This window comes from Lepeophtheirus salmonis, chromosome 14, assembly GCF_016086655.4.
Source record: "Lepeophtheirus salmonis chromosome 14, UVic_Lsal_1.4, whole genome shotgun sequence".
NCBI lineage: Eukaryota > Metazoa > Arthropoda > Copepoda > Siphonostomatoida > Caligidae > Lepeophtheirus > Lepeophtheirus salmonis.
Window position 1 is genome coordinate 27,719,019 of NC_052144.2, and position 18,466 is coordinate 27,737,484.

General features: G+C 31.3%; 1 protein-coding gene across 7 annotated transcripts in view; it reads left to right on the plus strand.

Annotated features, from left to right (window-relative positions):
• The window catches only part of Ypel (Yippee-like), a 306,816-nt gene extending 290,188 nt beyond the window's left edge, over positions 1–16,628 (plus strand). For 5 of the 7 annotated variants that reach the window (XM_071893530.1, XM_071893529.1, XM_071893531.1 and 2 more), the window contains one exon: positions 14,011–16,628. In XM_071893530.1, the coding sequence (XP_071749631.1) occupies positions 14,299–14,907 (609 nt within the window). In that variant the 5' untranslated portion in view covers positions 14,011–14,298 and the 3' untranslated portion in view covers positions 14,908–16,628. Of the gene's footprint in view, positions 1–11,387; positions 11,532–14,010 lie in introns of all 7 variants that reach the window. The other 2 variants (XM_071893532.1, XM_071893528.1) reach the window with 1 other exon arrangement.
• Positions 16,629–18,466: the final 1,838 nt, after the last annotated feature.

An 18,466-nucleotide genomic window follows, 5' to 3' on the forward strand; every position in this document is an offset into this window, starting at 1 on the left:
ATTATTATTTTTGTTCTTGTTCGTTCATGAAATGAAATGCATTTGACTCCATGGTTTCTAAGACCACTACCAAGCGCTTGCTTCAAGCACAACAAACACATAAAAATGAAGCCCTATTTACTAAGTAATTATGCATGTATTTGTGCTGTAGGACTTCAGTGGCGTCTGCAAAGGGTAGACTGAAGTAACTGTAGCCCCCCTCAAATTAAGCTTTTTGATTTTCAAATAAAATTCATATTTAATTTTTTTTTCTAAAGATTTCATATTAAAAAAAAATTAAATTTTTTGATTTTTTAAAAAAAAATCCTAAAACCAATAATTGCTTGCAACAAATCACACACCTCAACAGCATCCCTGGAGGCATCCTTCAAGTCAGCCTGGAATGCCGGAAGATTATATCATCAAGGTGTGCCAAGGCTTCAAAAGGAGATTGGATGACGTCATTAATGCTCAGGTTGGCCATATCAATAAGCCAATTATTTTACAGTCATGTAACAATTTTGGAAAAAAAATAAATAAAATTATTTCTTACTTCTTGAAATAGTTTCAATGAAAATTATGTCAAAATTAATAAGGGTTACCTTTATTTTGAATATGGTGTATGTGTTTAGAGCTACAAATTCTTAATTTTCCTTTGTGTGCGGAATTTATTGTAGTTGACAATCGGAGCACTGTTTTTTGATTTTCTAAAGCTGTAATTATTTTTAGGAGAGAACATCGAAGTATATAGTGCGTGTGTTCTTGAAAGACTTAGGATATCACAGATGAGTTGTTTGAGAGTTGTATGCGTAAATTCTTGGATTATAGCTTAACACCGAAGTAATTTTTGCCTAGATATGTCCTTGCAAGTTATGGAGTGTGATTTGTGGCTATTTCTCTCCTCTCATAGCCATTTGCAGCTGATGTAATTCAATATCATGATAGGTACACGTTCTTGTCTACGAAACATGCTTCAAGCTGTGAGTGTTACCATGTTATTATTTTACTTACAAAAAGTGCTAAGAATTTATATTTCTATGAAGTATGAGTTGTAAAATTTACTTGAGGATTATTTTTAAAATAACTCCAAATAGTGGAGTGTTCAAGTCAATTTTCTTCGACATATCAGAAATTTCATTGAGTAATTGTTTTGTGATAAGGTGATAAGGGAAATCCCTTTAAGTTAGTATTTTTTAAGCCTTGATAAATTTGGGATGTTCTGGTTAGGTAGGTCTCGTATAAACGCTATCTATCAGGAGATGATACAACGTTAGATTGCTTATTCATTAAATATTCTTTCAGAAAATTAAGATTTAAACTAAAAAAAAACAATAATAAATGTGAATTTTAACTAGCAGACGGAAATGATTTTACATAGTATAGATACAACATTGTGGAATATATTTTCTTTCCTAAAAACCCCAAATTTTGAGTATTAATATAAAATTAAAAAAGTCATTAAAAACATGTAAGATTATATTGATAAAGTTAATCAAACACGGCCCTAGCCCTTGTTTTGGTTACAGGAATACCTGCTATTATTCAAAAGGTTGATTGGTTGAGCTTAAATTACCTATCATGAAGCTGTTAACAATTTCCTACTATTACAGGCTCCAAGCTCAACTTTTGAAAGTGGATGAACTAATAATTGTATTTTTTTTTCTTGATACTTTATGATGATTAAATAACCCTCATTGATTCCCGTACCAGGTTCTCGCTAAGTCATCAAGAAATGTCATTTCTAACATCATAGACCCCAACAATCAGACAAAATGATGTATTTACACCCCTCCTTGCTCAGAAAAAAGTTTGGAAGAACCTGTACCATGGAATTTTAGAAACCTGGAGTAAATCTGTCTGTCAACATGAGGTAAAATATAAAAGAAAGTGATTACTTTAAAAAAAAATGTTTTTATTAGTGAGCGCTCACTTTGACGAAATTACTTATAAGTCATACCAACATATTTTATTTTTTTCTTCAAACTCTTATTATTATACTTTCATTCCTGAGGACACGCCATATGAATTGATAAAAATCCAATGTTGAATGAGCATGGTAAAAAAGAAACCGAAACATATCGTGGTAATCTAATAATCCGAAGAATGAAGAATGGAGGAGAGAACAAATAATACTTATGACGTTTCATTACATCAGCTACAATCAAATGTAACAAGGGAAGGAGAAAAGGATATAACCATTGACATTTGCTTGAATTACTTCGATATGGTTCCCCAATTCTACTCTGAGTCAAACAAGGACTTACAATTATAACTCCACAACAAATCCTTAGGGTATCTTTTATGAGCATACACGAATGTTCGCACAGGTTTTGAATATAATTGAATCTATTTAAGAAAGGATTTTCCCTACTCAGGAATTAAATAATAATGAAAACTACTAAGGAAAAGAAAATTCATAGTTAATTTGCTAATTCCAAAAAATACGGGCAAGCTAAAAATAGCACCAGGTTTACATCCCTGGATATAAGTATAATTGTAGAGTAGATACGTGTGAGTGTGCTCATGAAAAATGAAAATTAACACTTCTATATTATTAAAGAAAACTTGGTCGGTTATCCGGCCCCTATTTATTCTGGGCAATTTCTACAATATGTGAATAAGATTGTATAACAACGTTACAACATATTTGCTGCACATTTTAGAGTCAGATATAAAACTGATCAATATTTAGAAACGGTAAGGTCTTTTCATTGGTTGGTCCCATCTTGACACTCATTGGTTCACTAGTTTCCTTAATATTAATCAAAAAAAGGGTTCCATTGTGATAAAACTTGTCTGTTCAGACCCCCGAACTGGCGGACATCAATAGTATTAACGTCATGTGAAAATGTTCTATTCCCCATTTGATGTAATAATAAACAGGGGCGTCCGCAGGATATTTTTGGGGGAACGATGGCTTTTAAAAAAATTTTGAATTTTTTTTCTAAAATTTAACCTCAAATACTAATTTTTTTGAATTTTCTTTCTAAAATTTACCCTCAAATACTAATTTTTTTGAATTTTTTTTTAATATTCACAGTTATTCACAAAAAAAAAAGTTTGTGGAAAAAAATTCCAAAATTTTAAATTTTTTAAATAATTTTTTTCGAAAAAAAAATTAAGTTTTTGAAAAAAATCAAGATATTAAATCGTTTAAAAAAATTAACTTTGAAATTAAATTTTTGGAAAAAAAAATTCAAATATTACATTTTTTTAGTAAAAAGCCGTAATTCCTTAATTTGGGGAGGGCTACAGCCCATCACTTGCGAACGCCCCTGATAAATGACTTATTTTGCAAATTGGAAAACCTATTTTGCTGTTGTTAAGGATACTCGTACAAAGATAATCCTAATCTCTCTATTATGTACAAGGTATTATTTGTAATAGGACTTTGTTCCCTCGTTGTGTGTATGTGTTTTATCATCTTCCACATATTCAAGGCCATCATAAATGTACATAGTAGTATATTCAAGGGCAAAGGAAAGAAAGGAGGAAGGGGGGGGGGAGAGAAGGAACAATAAAAAAGTGCTGTAGTTGAGATGAAGGCGCAAAAGAATTACGTATCTCTGCGTACAATATCAAACAGAAATCAATATTTCTCACGCTTTCCTCCTGAATAGATATATATTACTGATATACAGTCTCCCCTCATTTAAACATTTAAGCATGTTATATCGTGATGACTAGCTGTATCTAGAATGTAAATCATGGTTTCAGGAAAAAATGGCAAGAGAAAAAAAAGGAAAAGTGTGTAAGTGGAAAAAATGGCAAGATTCTTTTAAACTGATATAATATCTATCACCAATATAATATATATTATGATAAAAGAAAAATAAACAAACAAGACAGCGAGTCCAATGGAAAAAGTGTTAATCACTTAATTCTCCGTTATCAATTATAATATCATTAGACATGATGGATTATTCCAATTAGGCAAGACTCTTGGATTGACGTACAAGTATTTGAATAATACTAGGCAAGAGCAGTGATTTCCACTTCATTATCATCCAGGATGTGTTAGAAGATGTTGTGGTTGGCTGTGGGGCAACAATCCACTAAGAGGATTCGGGCAGGTAGTCAAAGGTCGAGTCGTTGGAGAGTGCAAGGAAAACTGTAAAGCTCAGTACAGTTGTAGCAATCTGAAATTGCAATAGAACGATGGTCTTTGTCTCTTCATAAACCTTCTTTCTTTTCCAAAGAGAACGAAACAGGCTGCATTACATAGTTACCTATAGGACTTGTTTATCTAGGACTGGGAATTCATGCTTCCAATGTATCAATCCAAGTTATGAGAACCATAACAAGTGACTTATAGGCTCTTCAACGAATTTTTGTGTGTATTTTTCGAGTATCATATATATCGGAAAGTACTTTATACATAGAGTTGTACATTCTTATCATTTCTTAGTGTGAGAGTGATTGGTATGCTGTTGGCAACCTGAACAGTGTTTTTTCTTCTGAAGCTTTTTCAATGATTATTTCATTCTTGAAGAGAGAACATATACTTATAAAGTGTAGTCACGCGTGACTGATGGAGAGCAACGCTGAGGAGTTTTTCTATAAAATAAGACTTGCCGGCTTGTAAAAATAAAAGAAACAGAAACTGAGCATGGTAGTCCTGACAATTTATTGAATGTTTGGGTGGGAGACTAATCAGGAAGTGTGTGGCAGATTATTTCGGATACAAAACATAAAAAATGTGAAAAGCTCAACTTATGAGGGAAGAAAGCTTTGACCTGGTAATTAGATTTTTTTTTTTTTTACTTTGTTGGTCTCCAAGTTTACCGGACCTTAACCACATGGACTTTTTTTGTATGGGGTACAGGTGAAGCAACACACCAACAAATCCTCCTGCAACGCTAAATCTGAGCTGATGTCCAAGATCTGGGATGAGTTCCGGAATCTATCAAAAAACGTTTGTGTGGTCAAGGTGAGGCCATTATTGACTTTGTATTGCTTTCCATTTGGCATTGGTTTTTGTTAAAATCTAAATTCGAAGAGATTTCATGGATCCCTTAGTACCTCTAGCTAATTAAAATGTATTTTTGCAAACAAACAAACGTCAACAAAAATTGACCACGTGATAATCGTTATGTCACTTTGCTTTATGAAGACTTAATTCAAGTCGTTTGTTAAGGCGGTATTAACAACTGTTACTTATTTACCTTTTCTTCCTTAAGCTTAAGATTATCTCAACATATCCCACATCTCTAACCATTACATACCTAGACATGAATTATAAGAATCAAAAAAATGACTACACTATGTGGTTAGTTGACTAGACAAAGAGATTTTCCCTCCGCGTTTTATAAAGTAATCCTTACTACAAATATGTATGTATATAGATGGCTCTATAGATTGCTAGTTACGTAATTCATTCGTTTGTCTTGTGAATTTCAAAATTATTATCGAAGAAAGAAAAAGCTTAGATTTATTTTCTTTCTGCGTCTTGTGATGTATTCCAGGCCAAAATAATAGCTTTTTACAAATTGCCTTTGATTTATTTTATTTGATGATAATATGTTTAAGAAAATGTGTGATTTGTTTCAATGTAAAGATGGGTGTTGGCTATTTTTTCCCCCAACCGGGTAACTGATAATTCGTACTCTGGTAGAGCAGGGAATTTTAAATAAAGAACCTTTCGAATTAGAGAGTAGTGCAACTAAATCACCAATGAATTATGAGCATAGGAGCTGGAAAAGAGGGCGCATCCGCTCCTCACTGTTGGAAAGACTATACCAATGATAAGTGTATGACGTTATTTTTATATAACTGCTACCAACTCCTCATATTTGAATTGCATATTTTCTGCACCTCTTATGATGAGTGAGGGTGGGAAATAAACAATTTATAATTATGCGTGACGTAACGGAAAACATTTTTTGCTGAGCTTTCAAAATTACGTCATAAAAAACTTGTACATATCCAAATACTCATTTAAATAAGGCAAATATTCAAAATTAACCCTCAATAATTATAAATAGAGACAAATACTTGTGTAAAAACGGGTACCCACTGACGATAAGTTACTCGCAGGCTACCCATTTGATGGGTAATATACAAGTACATTTTACAGGGATTCCGTTTTATCTGCATCTATCCTTAGTTGAATTTTAAATAATTAATTATGACATAATATACTTTTTGAAACAGACTTGATGATTTGAACCCTGTTGCTATTATGTAATGATGTAGTTATATAAAAATCGAATATGTAATAATTTTTTTTTATTGCATAATAATTGGAAAAAAAAAGCGCCTTGTTGTGACAAAAGTCGTCCTGAATGACTAGATATGTAGTTTTGATATATATTTTTGAGAATTGAACATATGTGGTACCTTAAGATAAAAAACCAATCTTGAACAAAGAAATTTAGAGCATTCCAATCATCGTTTTTACTTCATATATACGAAAGTGGTCAGAAAAGTATCAAACTTCAACGTGAAGGGGGCAGCACTCGTAAATAAAAGCTAGTGACATCTATTTAGCATCTGTTGATAGTTACTCACCAAAGTTTCAGCCATTTGGGATGCGCAGTTGTTATGTAAAAATCGTTTCAGTGAGTTGAGGTGATTGTTTTTGTTTTAAAAAAATCTGAATTTTTATTTTTCAACATAGTATCCAAAGTAATTCTATACGTTTCTCCCTGCAAAGTTACTGACGGGGAGAGGTTACAGATATGGAAACATCCCTGGGAGAAGTGTGTAGTCACAAGGATACTATGTTGAAAAATATAAATAAGATTTTGTTTTTTTTCACTAAAACACTCCCTCCCATCAACTCACTCAAGCGACTGTTACACAACAACCGTGCGTCCAAAATGGTGAAAACTTTGGTGAATAACTGTCAACACATGCAAAATATATGTGACTAGTTTTTATCTACGGATGATAATCCCATCTTCATGTTGAGATTGGTAACTTTTCAGACCACCTTCGTATATTTTATATACTGGCCAATATTTCATAACAATATTTCAGTGAATTCAAAGGTTATTATTCAAATTTGTGGGATAATTTAAAATAGCCAAGAATCTTTGGTATAGTTTATCACCTTTATTTGATTTAAGGGACTTACATTGAAATGGATATGATATTTCAAATAAAATCTATCAACTTATTATTCTTTTATTGTGACAATCAATTTTGTCTACTTTAAGTGCAATTTGCACAAAAGGCTAATAAAATAATTTCTTGATGGAAATGAACGATACCTTGTGGAAGAATGCAAATGAAGCTCACAGTCAATTTTGAGACATATCATTCAGATTTGTTATTATGTTGTCGGGCATGAGTATATTTTTATACCTACGTTTCCATTACGTTCATTCTTCACATACTTTGTAGGTATAAACTTACTCATAACAATGATATTTAATCCTTTTTGTAATTAATTGAAGGTCATCTATGTATTTCATATATATTTATAACATAAATAATAGTATATCTAATTAAAATTGAACTCATCTCTCCTGGTCTATTATTAGTAAATAAATTTAATTTAAAAAATTATTAGTGCGTTTATGTAATTCAAGGAATACATCTCATGGTGTTCAATGTGAGAAAATTTTACAAAATGTGTCTCCTAGCGAATTTGGAAAGGTTTCATTAACTTAAGAAATATTACTGTTATATCAACTGTTAGAGCAATAAAAACAAACAAATCTAATTTCTTCATCAGACTAAGGACAACTGAGATGGAGTCCAAAAGAAATCGTCTATCCCCACTTTTTGAAGAAATAGATATGACGAAATCTCCTGAATCGTCCCATGCTCCAAGGGTCTCATTGCCAAGATTAAAAATCTGAAGGACAACATCAAGAGTCTTGATAAGAAAAAACCCTCCAAATTTGCCAAGTGATGTCGAAACAACTTGGCGAATTTCTAGACCCGGCCAATCTGGTCTCCGTCTTCAACAGACTGCAACCCTCTTGATTGTACAATCTGCAGCGCCATTGAGAGGAAGGCTTGTGATCCTTCCCATGTGAATGCCCTAAAGGCTACTGTGGGAAGGAGTAGGCTGACATGTTGGAAGATTGTGTGAGGAAGACTTTCAACGGCTTCATGCCTATGATCGAGCCCATATTGAAGGACAAGGGAGGCCAATTTGAGATTGAATTGTTTCTATATATAAGTTATGTCTCATTCTCTTAATACTTGTACTTTTTGAGAATCTCGATAAAGTTGAGGTTGGGAAAAATTCGTTCTCCAAAGAAAAGAGATAATGTTTTTTCAGAGGAAGTAGTTAACACTGGGACGATCTATGAAACAATAAACGTAAAAGAAAGAAAGAAAGAGCACACTCACCAACCTTTTTTTCTCAATAAACTTAGATTTTTCTATACAAAGATCCCTTCTGTACTTATAGAGTAATATTCAAGTATACTCAAGCCTCCCTACCCGGCAAAATAAGGTTTTACTGCGAACTCTACTTCGTGCAAATGTAGATCATTTGATCTTTGTTTCTCCACTTTATTTATAGGTTTGAATGTCCACTACGATATCAAGCGATAAGAAACCGAAAAATCTTGTAACTCTTACACTTCAGATATATTTTGGAGGAGAACAGATTAGATAGCATTATGCTTCATTGGATCAGCTACAATCAGCTTTGACGAGAGAGGAGGTAGAGAAGGAAATAAACAAGGACATTTGCTAGAATTACTCCAATATCGATCCTGAATTTTATTCTGCGTCCATCAAGGACTTACAATTATTACTCCACAACAAATCATCTGGATAATTCTCTGTATGTTATGTACACACACGAATGTTCAATCAAGTTTTGAATGTATTAGAAAAGGACTCAGGAGTTCAATAATAATGACAACAGCTGAACTGAAGAAACCTCATTTCTTCAGATTACCAGCCCAAATAAAACCGGCGACCTAAAAAATACTCCTGGTTTTCATCACCAAATATACAAACATTGATATGTATTGCATCATATCATATGATTCAAATGCAATTCAAGGAATACGTACATAATTGTTGTTGCTGTAGGTAGGCTCTGAGTTGAAGAAAAAGGAAAAAATAAAGATTATGTATTTTCGTTGTTTTTTTTTTTACTCGGAAAGAGAGGGAAAAACAAAGAAGATGGGATATTTACAATAGAAGTCATAAAGAACCAAGGAAGACTTTATTGTTTATGTGCTAACACTTGCCAGGTTTCTCTTTGGATTATGATGTAATGTTATTTGTAAAATCCTTGCATAAATTTCTTATTTATTTATTATACACATATGTATGCAACAAAGATGGATTTGAAGAACTTGTGGTGGTTGCTTGAATTAATGAGCCCTACCACATGCTAACAATATGTGACTATGTACATAGAACGGCCCTTGTTTGTGGTAATATTCCCCTCCCTCTCCAAAAAGGCTTTTCTGTTGAAGACGATTTAAAAAACAATAATTTACCTTAATTTTGAGAATGCTTAAGCCTATTTTTTTTGTTGTACAGAACATTTTGATGTAAAAAAATGAATTTTGTGCTCAAAAAATGACTATTTTGAAGCCTGTATGGTACTGTCTCAAATATGAGTAAAAAAAGTTTATGTATATATATTTGGTATTGGTTTGTCATAGATAATATACCAAAATGGTGTCCCAGGTTGTAGTGATATAGTTGTTGAACAGAAAGTTATAGACAAGGAAACTCCATATCATTGAACACATTAGACCTCTTAATTTTAAATACAAGGTGCACAATATTTGACTCATAGTATTTTATTTGGGAGGGTACAAGATTATTATGACTTACAAGGCCTTAAATTTTGTGAAAGTCAGTTTGCTGTTTTCTTTAAATACCATTTAAGAGAACGCGTTTCATTTTTTTTAACATTTCTTTTCCTGGATTTTTAAAAATACAAACAAAATGATGGTTCAATGATTGTTTGATATCCCTATAATACCTAGGATGGGAAATACTCCTTCCCCGAAACTCATATCCTACACCTATGCTCTTTACAGAATGAGAATGAAATCGTTTTCAACTACTTCAATTAATCACTCTTAATCAAAAATTGATTTAGAAAATAGTAATTATTTTATTTTATTCGATTTAGCAATGAAAAATGTTAAATATTGCAATGTCACCTGTATTCAATCAATACATACAGTATAGAGGTAGATTTGTCATTCATCAAGTCTGCAACAAGTTTCTACTTTGATTTATATCTCCATAGGACATGGTACATACAATGTTTTTTTTTTTTTGTATTCACAATATTTGTTTTCTTCAACAACTTTTTATTAATGAGCTGTTCTCATAACCGTGTATGATACACATTTCTTTTTTTCAAAATGTGTCCCCAGGATTTTATTTATCTTTAAATCAATCCATATATTATAAAAATAAAACTGTTTATCTTGGTATAATTTTATATAGAAAGTGTCATCTACGTTCTTACTGGAAGTACCAAAGGGTTATTCCAAACTGTTTTTATTTTTTACAAGAGTGTGGTCTTATATGCAATATTGTAATTTGTGACTTTTATTAACTAGTTTGAATTGTGAATGGTATTAGAGCGGTATTTACTTTTATTAGTATGTAAACAAAGTGAAAGAGAGTGGTGCTGTCTTGTGGCAAAATAATAGAACTTCCTTGAATCATAATATTATTTAATATAAAATATAGGTGTAGACTGAGAAGAGTTTTCACAGCGCTCTCTGTAATATTTGCTCAGCATGCGTCATTTTTTTTTTAAGTAACAAGTTACAGACTATCACACCACTTTACGGATAATATATATTATTTTGTTTGGATTTGAAGACTAAGTATAAGATTTGCAAATTTGGGACTTTTTCTCCCCTTTCTGTAATTAACCGTTAATTTTTTGTGCATATATTGTGTGTACTAGGGGTTTTCATTCCCTGGGAAATTATTTTTGAACCAAAATCCCGGTAGTAAATAATAAATACCGTAAAAAACATATATATTTTTTTATATCTTAACAAGAAAGAATCAATTTTAAGCTAGTCTTACTCATATATTCTCAATTCTCGTTTTTTTTCATATCCAAGTCGGTTTTTTAAAGCCACCAGTTTTTGATTTAAAGTTATATTATACAAACATTCAGGCTTGTAAGCGATCAGGAAACAAATTGCGGGCTGATCAAAAATTGCGATATAGCAATATAACGATCAGGGCCATTTGCAATCATCGATCGGATCAATTTAATTGCGATCATATTCAAATAATTCAAATAATATAACTTCTTTCAACCTATAGATGTATATATATATATTTATTTAATTGTAAACTTAAATAAACAATTTATAAACCTTTTTCAAATGTATTTATTTAGAATATTTTAATATAACAAAAAATAAAATATATCTAGAAAATAACTAAATATTGTTTGCCAGATAATAATAAAATACCTATATAAGTCATTTTTCTTCTAGCTCTTTATTTGACACTAACAGGAAATGCATCTCGAAGCCTCTGTTTAGTCCTCCTCAGGATCTGTTTGGCCTTGGAGAACAAACGATCGCTGCTGGCACTACTGGGAAGTACGACATTTCCAGACCTTCATAGTCATCAGCCAGGTATTTTTACGCTTCCTTCTTGGCCTTATCCATCTTTTTGGAACTTTTGTGAAGAGATTACTCTCTTTCTGCACATCCGAAGACAGTTGGCAGGATGGCTGATCTTAAAATGAGATGGTCTTCTCAAGAAAGAACCGTTTAACTTCTTCTTGATTCTCCTTAATAAGAAACGCTAATTTGACTTCAGGGAGATAAGCTGAAATGTAATTTTGTACAAATTGAGCGGATTGCAATTTTACTATTTCTGTTGCGATATAGCGATATTAAGATCAGGAACGATTGCGATACTGCGATCAGCGATATAATATTGCCATATCGCAGTTGATCGCCGATTAGAAAAAACTCAGTTCGACAAGCCTGCAAATATTATGGTACTTCGTTTGGGCATCATTTACTATCAGTGAATATACCGCATCATTTTCAAATCATAAACCGTAAAAACTTTAAACCGAGCATTTCTTCAATATGTATTAAACGTTTAATTGAATGAGTTATATAAATAATTGAAGCTAATACGATTTTTGTGAAGCAATGAATTGAAGAATTTTCTCGTATTTCTTATAGGTATAAAAACCCTAGAAATAACCCTACATTGCGAATCTCTGTATTTGAATGTATGTTGAGATGTGACTATTTTTTTAAATTACGTTTGTGATTTGATATATTTTTGCATACATGCATTCTCAACATGAAATGTTAGTTTGTGCATCCTTATCGAATTGCGTGGTGTATTTTCTATTTGTTCACTATCTATTTCAGAGAGTGTTGTTATCTTTATTGTATCAGACAACCTTTCTTCCAAAAAGAAAGAAAAAAAGGCTCGAAATCCAAATAAGACAATCATACCAACCACTATTTATATCTTATATAATCTTTGACTATCACTATTTCTTCACCATTTATAATTAATTACATATTATAAAAATCTACATAGTATTTTATTCGATACTGTTTTATAATATTGCTTAGTAATATTTGATTGAAAGAGTAGTTATGATTAATTATTATATTATTTCTATGAAGAAATAGCCAAAATCTCATCCCATATATAATAAAATGGCCAATATATACATATAATATATCAACGACGAGGGATCAACAAGAAAATGTATTCCTGTTGTTTTGGAAACGGAGCATATGTATTGAATAACTTATTACTTTGTATATTTATGAAAAAGAAAAAATTATGAAATAGCCATGACGTATTAAGGGAGAAAAAGGAATCGAGAACTGACAACAAAATACATAGGGCATTTTTGTGTTAGCGAGGTAATGCCTTAAGAGGGACACTTTTAGGTGCTGAGACTCTTAAGATATTTACTTTGTAATATAATTGTTTTATTGATATTTCATCATAGTGTTGAGTTGCTGGAAATACGTAAAGATATGACAAAATAAATATCGTTTCAGTTTTCTTTAGAGCGTTTTCACGTGACGTCAGCATTGTTGCTCTCGGCAATTATGGTGCCCTAAACAATCAAGTTCTATATATTTATGAAAATAATGAACTATTGGATCTCAAAATGGGATCAACAAATAAAAGAAATTACAGATTTTTTAATTACTCCTAAACTCGACTGCCAAAAGGGAAAGGAAAAATTTGAAAAAAGCATGTAGTAGCTGCTAGTCTTCTGTATTTATCTTGTTGCCAACTTTTAATTAGTATTTAGATAATAGTTCTTAGTAATTATGTATACATACATTGAATTGATAATCTTATCAACGACAAAGTATGACATGAAACAAATTCTAACGGGAGTCCCTTTATTGATATGAATTAATAGTTAATCAAAATCCTATATTATACCTTTTTTTTGGAGTTCATAGTTGGTATACTCAGTTGATTTAAATCATACAATTTTCAACTTACAAAAATTAATCCAAAGAGCGGAAAGGAAAATGCGCTACATCTGTGTTTAGTTAAAAAAAGTGAGCCGTAACTGTAAAAATACGTCACTATGTTTTGTTATACATCTGACCTTAAAATGTCTTGAAACTTGTTATTCATTGTTATACTGTCTTATTTTCTTGTTGCTTATAGAAATTAACAATTAAAATTATTTTTCTCTCATTACGATACTTTTATCGTCCCTAATCGATCAAAATATTGTTCAAATTTAGGCATTTCATTGGGATTTTCAGTGCATATTACTTTGACTTAATTCAAACATCAGTATTTATCAATGGCATCAAGTAGTATGCCATGCAGATGATCTCTCTTTCTTTTCTTTTTTCTTAAAGCCATTTGACGTAGTTTAATCCAGATTTATTGGAAATTTGTTATGTACTAAAAATATCAACTTTGAACCCCTTTAATTATGATACAATTTATGAAATCAGTCATGAAAATCTTGTTATGTAATTTACAAATATGTTACAATTTTTTTGTTCTTTGCTCATATTATATTTTCTTAATGTAATTTCATTTTAATTTTTGTTAAAATGGAAAATAATTTTTTTAATTTTATTTATGTTGCAGGTGATTCAAGTGTGTACGATAGGATATTATATCTATAAAAAAGAAAAGACGCATATTCTAACGCCATCTGATTTTGATCTGGAATTTGAAAATCATCCATTATTTATCACCAAAAGAAACATAGAAATACATACATACTAATATATATTGATAATACTAAACAGAGAGGACATCGGTTGCTGTTATCCAATTCACAGGAAGTGCGTTTGTTGTTTTTTTAAAAAGAAGTAGAGGATACTATGAACTGGATGGTAGTGTTGAGATCCCTCATCGTAGAGTGTTTAGTCAATGCCTTGTAACTTCATCTCCAGTTGTTTTTTACTGGATCATCAGTACTGGGATCGCCATTGTATAGCGGGATCTGAAGAAGCCGGACTACGCGGCGTTTCTAATCAAGCAAGAACAGTGGCTAATCAACCAGGAAGCGTGAATGGTGGAGGGGGTGGACGGGTTGGAGGCTCAGGAAGTAATTCCTCTAGTGCTTCTTCCGGAAACGGCTCTAACCCCTCCTCCGCCTCCTCTGTAGTTCCTGAAAGCACTACGAAAATAATGAAGACATTCAGAGCCTATTTGCCACCTGCATGTCATCGAACTTATAGCTGTGTCCATTGTCGGGCTCATTTAGCGAATCATGACGAACTTATTTCTAAATCATTTCAAGGCTCTCAAGGCCGGGCTTATCTCTTTAATTCCGTCGTCAATATCGGGTGTGGAGCAGCAGAGGAGCGTGTCCTTCTCACCGGTCTTCACGCTGTAGCCGATATCTATTGTGATTGCTGTAAAACCACTCTTGGGTGGAAATATGAACAAGCCTACGAATCCAGCCAAAAATATAAAGAAGGGAAATTTATCATTGAGCTAGCCCATATGATTAAGGAAAATGGATGGGAAAGTTAAGTGGCGTCCAGGATTATTGGTTGTGTGATGTGGATACATAGTATGAACTCTTTATCATCATTGTCTATTTGTTTGGGAGAGAGGCCTTACTGTTGGCTCCCTTGTCTCTCTTTCTCCCTTTTCTTCTTTCACAGACTTTCTTATTTTATCCCCAGGAATAGAATGACACAAAAGTATTAGGGCCCTTTATATTATATTATAATAACTTATGCACTTTTACATATAATTAGTATAATGCTATGACTCTCTCGCTCTGTTAGAGATTTGTCAGAGATGAAGTAAGGAATATTACTACATGCATACTATTACCTATAATTATTACTGCAATTATTGTACTATGATGTACTATTTGTTTCGAATGATCGATTATTATTTGTTATGTACTGTTTGTATAAAATCCACTGTAACATGAGTGTTTTTCTCTGTTTAAATTTCTTATTAAGACTGATTTACACACATACGTATTACGAGTGTATGTGCCATATATTTACATACGTATGTATCCAATTGACCTCTTCCTCATCCGTGTCATTTCACGACAGAGGAAGAGGGGTATCATCATAGGTCGTTACTCTTGAACTCCTATTTCTTTGTAAAAAAACAAAAAACCAAATAAACCCTTTTTTCTGCTACACAAAGTACATTTATGTTCGTTCGTCGAAGCCATTCTCCACCTCTTAAACACCTATTCCCTACATACATAAAAGCATAGTTATCCTTCATACCCTTCCTATACATACTTAACCTCACGGCCGGTTTTAGCGTGTGTGGGGCCAGGGTTAAAAATAGATGTGATGTGAGCCCTTTTTGAAAAAATTGTTTTTCTTTTTTTTTTAAATTAAAATATAGACCTTTTGAAATACTTTTACTTTTTTTTATAAAAGATTTTTTTAATTTTTTCTCAAATGAAAATAATTGAGTATACATTTTATTTAATTTAAATGACCTTTTCTAAGAATAAAATAATTATTAATTGAAAGGAATCTACCCTGCACGGGGTCTGGAGCAAATGCCCTCACCCCTAAAACCGGCACTGCCTACACTCTATACATTCTGATCATCATAATTCAATTCCTCAAAAAAGTTTCTAAGAAATCACAAGGTATTTTCTTGGAATGATTTGTGTTTTTTTTTATAGATTTTCTTTTCTTTATAAAATTTCAAATTACACTCCTGCTTCTACATATAAAACAATTTATATGATTATATATTTATACAATTTTTTGTAAAAGTTTATCAAAAATTTAATTACTTACATTCTCTTTCTCTCTCTTCATTGAGTCCCCTTTTTGACCCCTTATCCCTCTGTCCTCTCCTGGATTGATTCTTTTTTCTCTCAACAAAATCAATGTTTTTTATATCTACAATAAATTACTATTCTATTAAAAAACGTAACTTAGAAATTTTTAAATGTATTATTTCTAATAATTATTCTTATGTGATTTTTTTATTCGTATCTATACAAAAAATGAAATGTTAAGTAAAAAATGTGTAAATGTTTTAAATTTGTTATTGATGTACAGGTTTTTTTTTTTGTGTGTGTGTGTGTTTTTTTTTAAACAAACAAAATTCTTAACTTTTAAAAGTGTTTCTTTTTAAGTTTTACTTTTTTTTACTATAAGTGTAATTCAAAATAATTACATAAATTGCATATGGCTGTGACGATCTTTTGTTTGTTTTTATTTCTTTAAATAAAAAAAATCAGTGTTTGACTAACTAAACCATCAACAACCAACACTTACTTTATAGGGTATATATTATAGGTATCATTTTAACATATGATGAAATTTATTGGTAGGAAACTTATTCCTTTTCCCCTCTCTCAAAAAGACATCTTTTCTATAGATATTTTCTCCAGAGAGATATTGATGACACTTTCACTCGCCTTTGTTAATAAACTACATATTATGTTACTTTAAAAATGGGATTACTCCCCTCATTAATAAAACAACCTTCGCTGAAGCATCAATCACGTTTCGAATGAAAGTCAATATGAGGCTTAAGGTTCGTTTGTATGTATTTATTTATTAAAGCATTTGGGACACTTCTAGGGACAATATTTGAAGGACAGTAAAATTTTAGGGTGTTTAATAATTAAACATTTTGAGTGGTTTTTTTAATGGAAAATTTTGATTGGTCACTTACTTATAAAAGCCTAAATTATATTTCTGGAGTAAAAAAAAAATTGACAATTTATTTTGAATGTTAAAAATATTTTTAAATTTGGCAAAAAAAATTAAATATTGGCATTAACAAACACATTTTTTTTCTCTTTAAAACACACCTTTTAGTAACATTCTATGTATCCTTGATCCACTAAATATTTCCGTAGAAAAATATACATCGAACAGATAACAGCTTATAGAAGGCCAGAGCTTCTCAACTTTTTAACTTGAGCCCTCCCCCTCATTCTGAATAAAGAACATAAATTTAAATAATTTTTTTCGCTAAAAACACTTGACGATAATCTTATCACCTCGCCCTGGAATTTGAGAAGATAGAGAAACACTGATTTTAAGAAGGGAACTTCTTTATTTTATCTTTTTTTTTTTTTAAAGAGTTTACTTTTATCTCATAACAAATTCTTTTGGAATGATTTTGGGGCATAAAAATATACAGTCTTTCACACATATTATCTCAAAGCAGTGTTCTAAAAATTGGTCAACAAACCCCACTTTCTTGTTTTTCTAAGATGTAGACTATCTTTACCTATTTACATAAGTAAGGATGTGAAAATTGTTGAAACTGAGGTGAGTGCAAAGACCATGCCTAAGGAATGTCATATAAAATATGGTAACTTTTCGACATATCTGCTGACAGACATCATCAAAAAAACGAAAATGTTCTTTACTTGCTGTTACGTTTCAAATTTCAAAATAAAAAGAAATAATTAGTAAGACCACTAACATATTTCAGATTACCCAAGTATAGTCTTTTTTTCCTTCTCTTTTATTATTGCTTAAGACTAAACAGCATCAACCCTTAATTTCTTTATATGATGAGTACTGGAAGATGAGATCCATTTCTTCCTATTGGCTTATAGAACTGATTAACCTTACTTCGTTCTATTTATTATTTTTTTGTTTGTAGTTGCAATATAGCAATTTTTTAAAGTATTGCATTATTATTAGGAAAGAATAACTGTTTTCAGTAATATAAGTAAGTTGTGTATAGCTTTTCTGGGATATCCTTCATTTTAAACTATTTTATCGCTTTCTTATCTATCAATATTAAGCAGATAGTTGGTCTGTTAATAATTTTTTTTTTTAAATGAATAAAGGAATATGAGAAAGTGTACTTTTCTTCAAAAACCTTTGTTATTAGGTTTTTTTTTGTTAATTTCAATTATTTTTTGTGTAGTGTTGGATTACTAAAAGGTCATTTTTCTTAAAATTTACTGTTCTAGGATCGATATTTTCGAAACAGTTGAGGTATCAAAATTGGTATTGTGAATTTGATATATTTTAGATTAAAAATATAAAACAAAAAAAATAACGTGAAGGAGCAATTCCCATGCACCTCCAAGGGCGTCGATAGGACTTTGTTGGGAGTAAGGTTA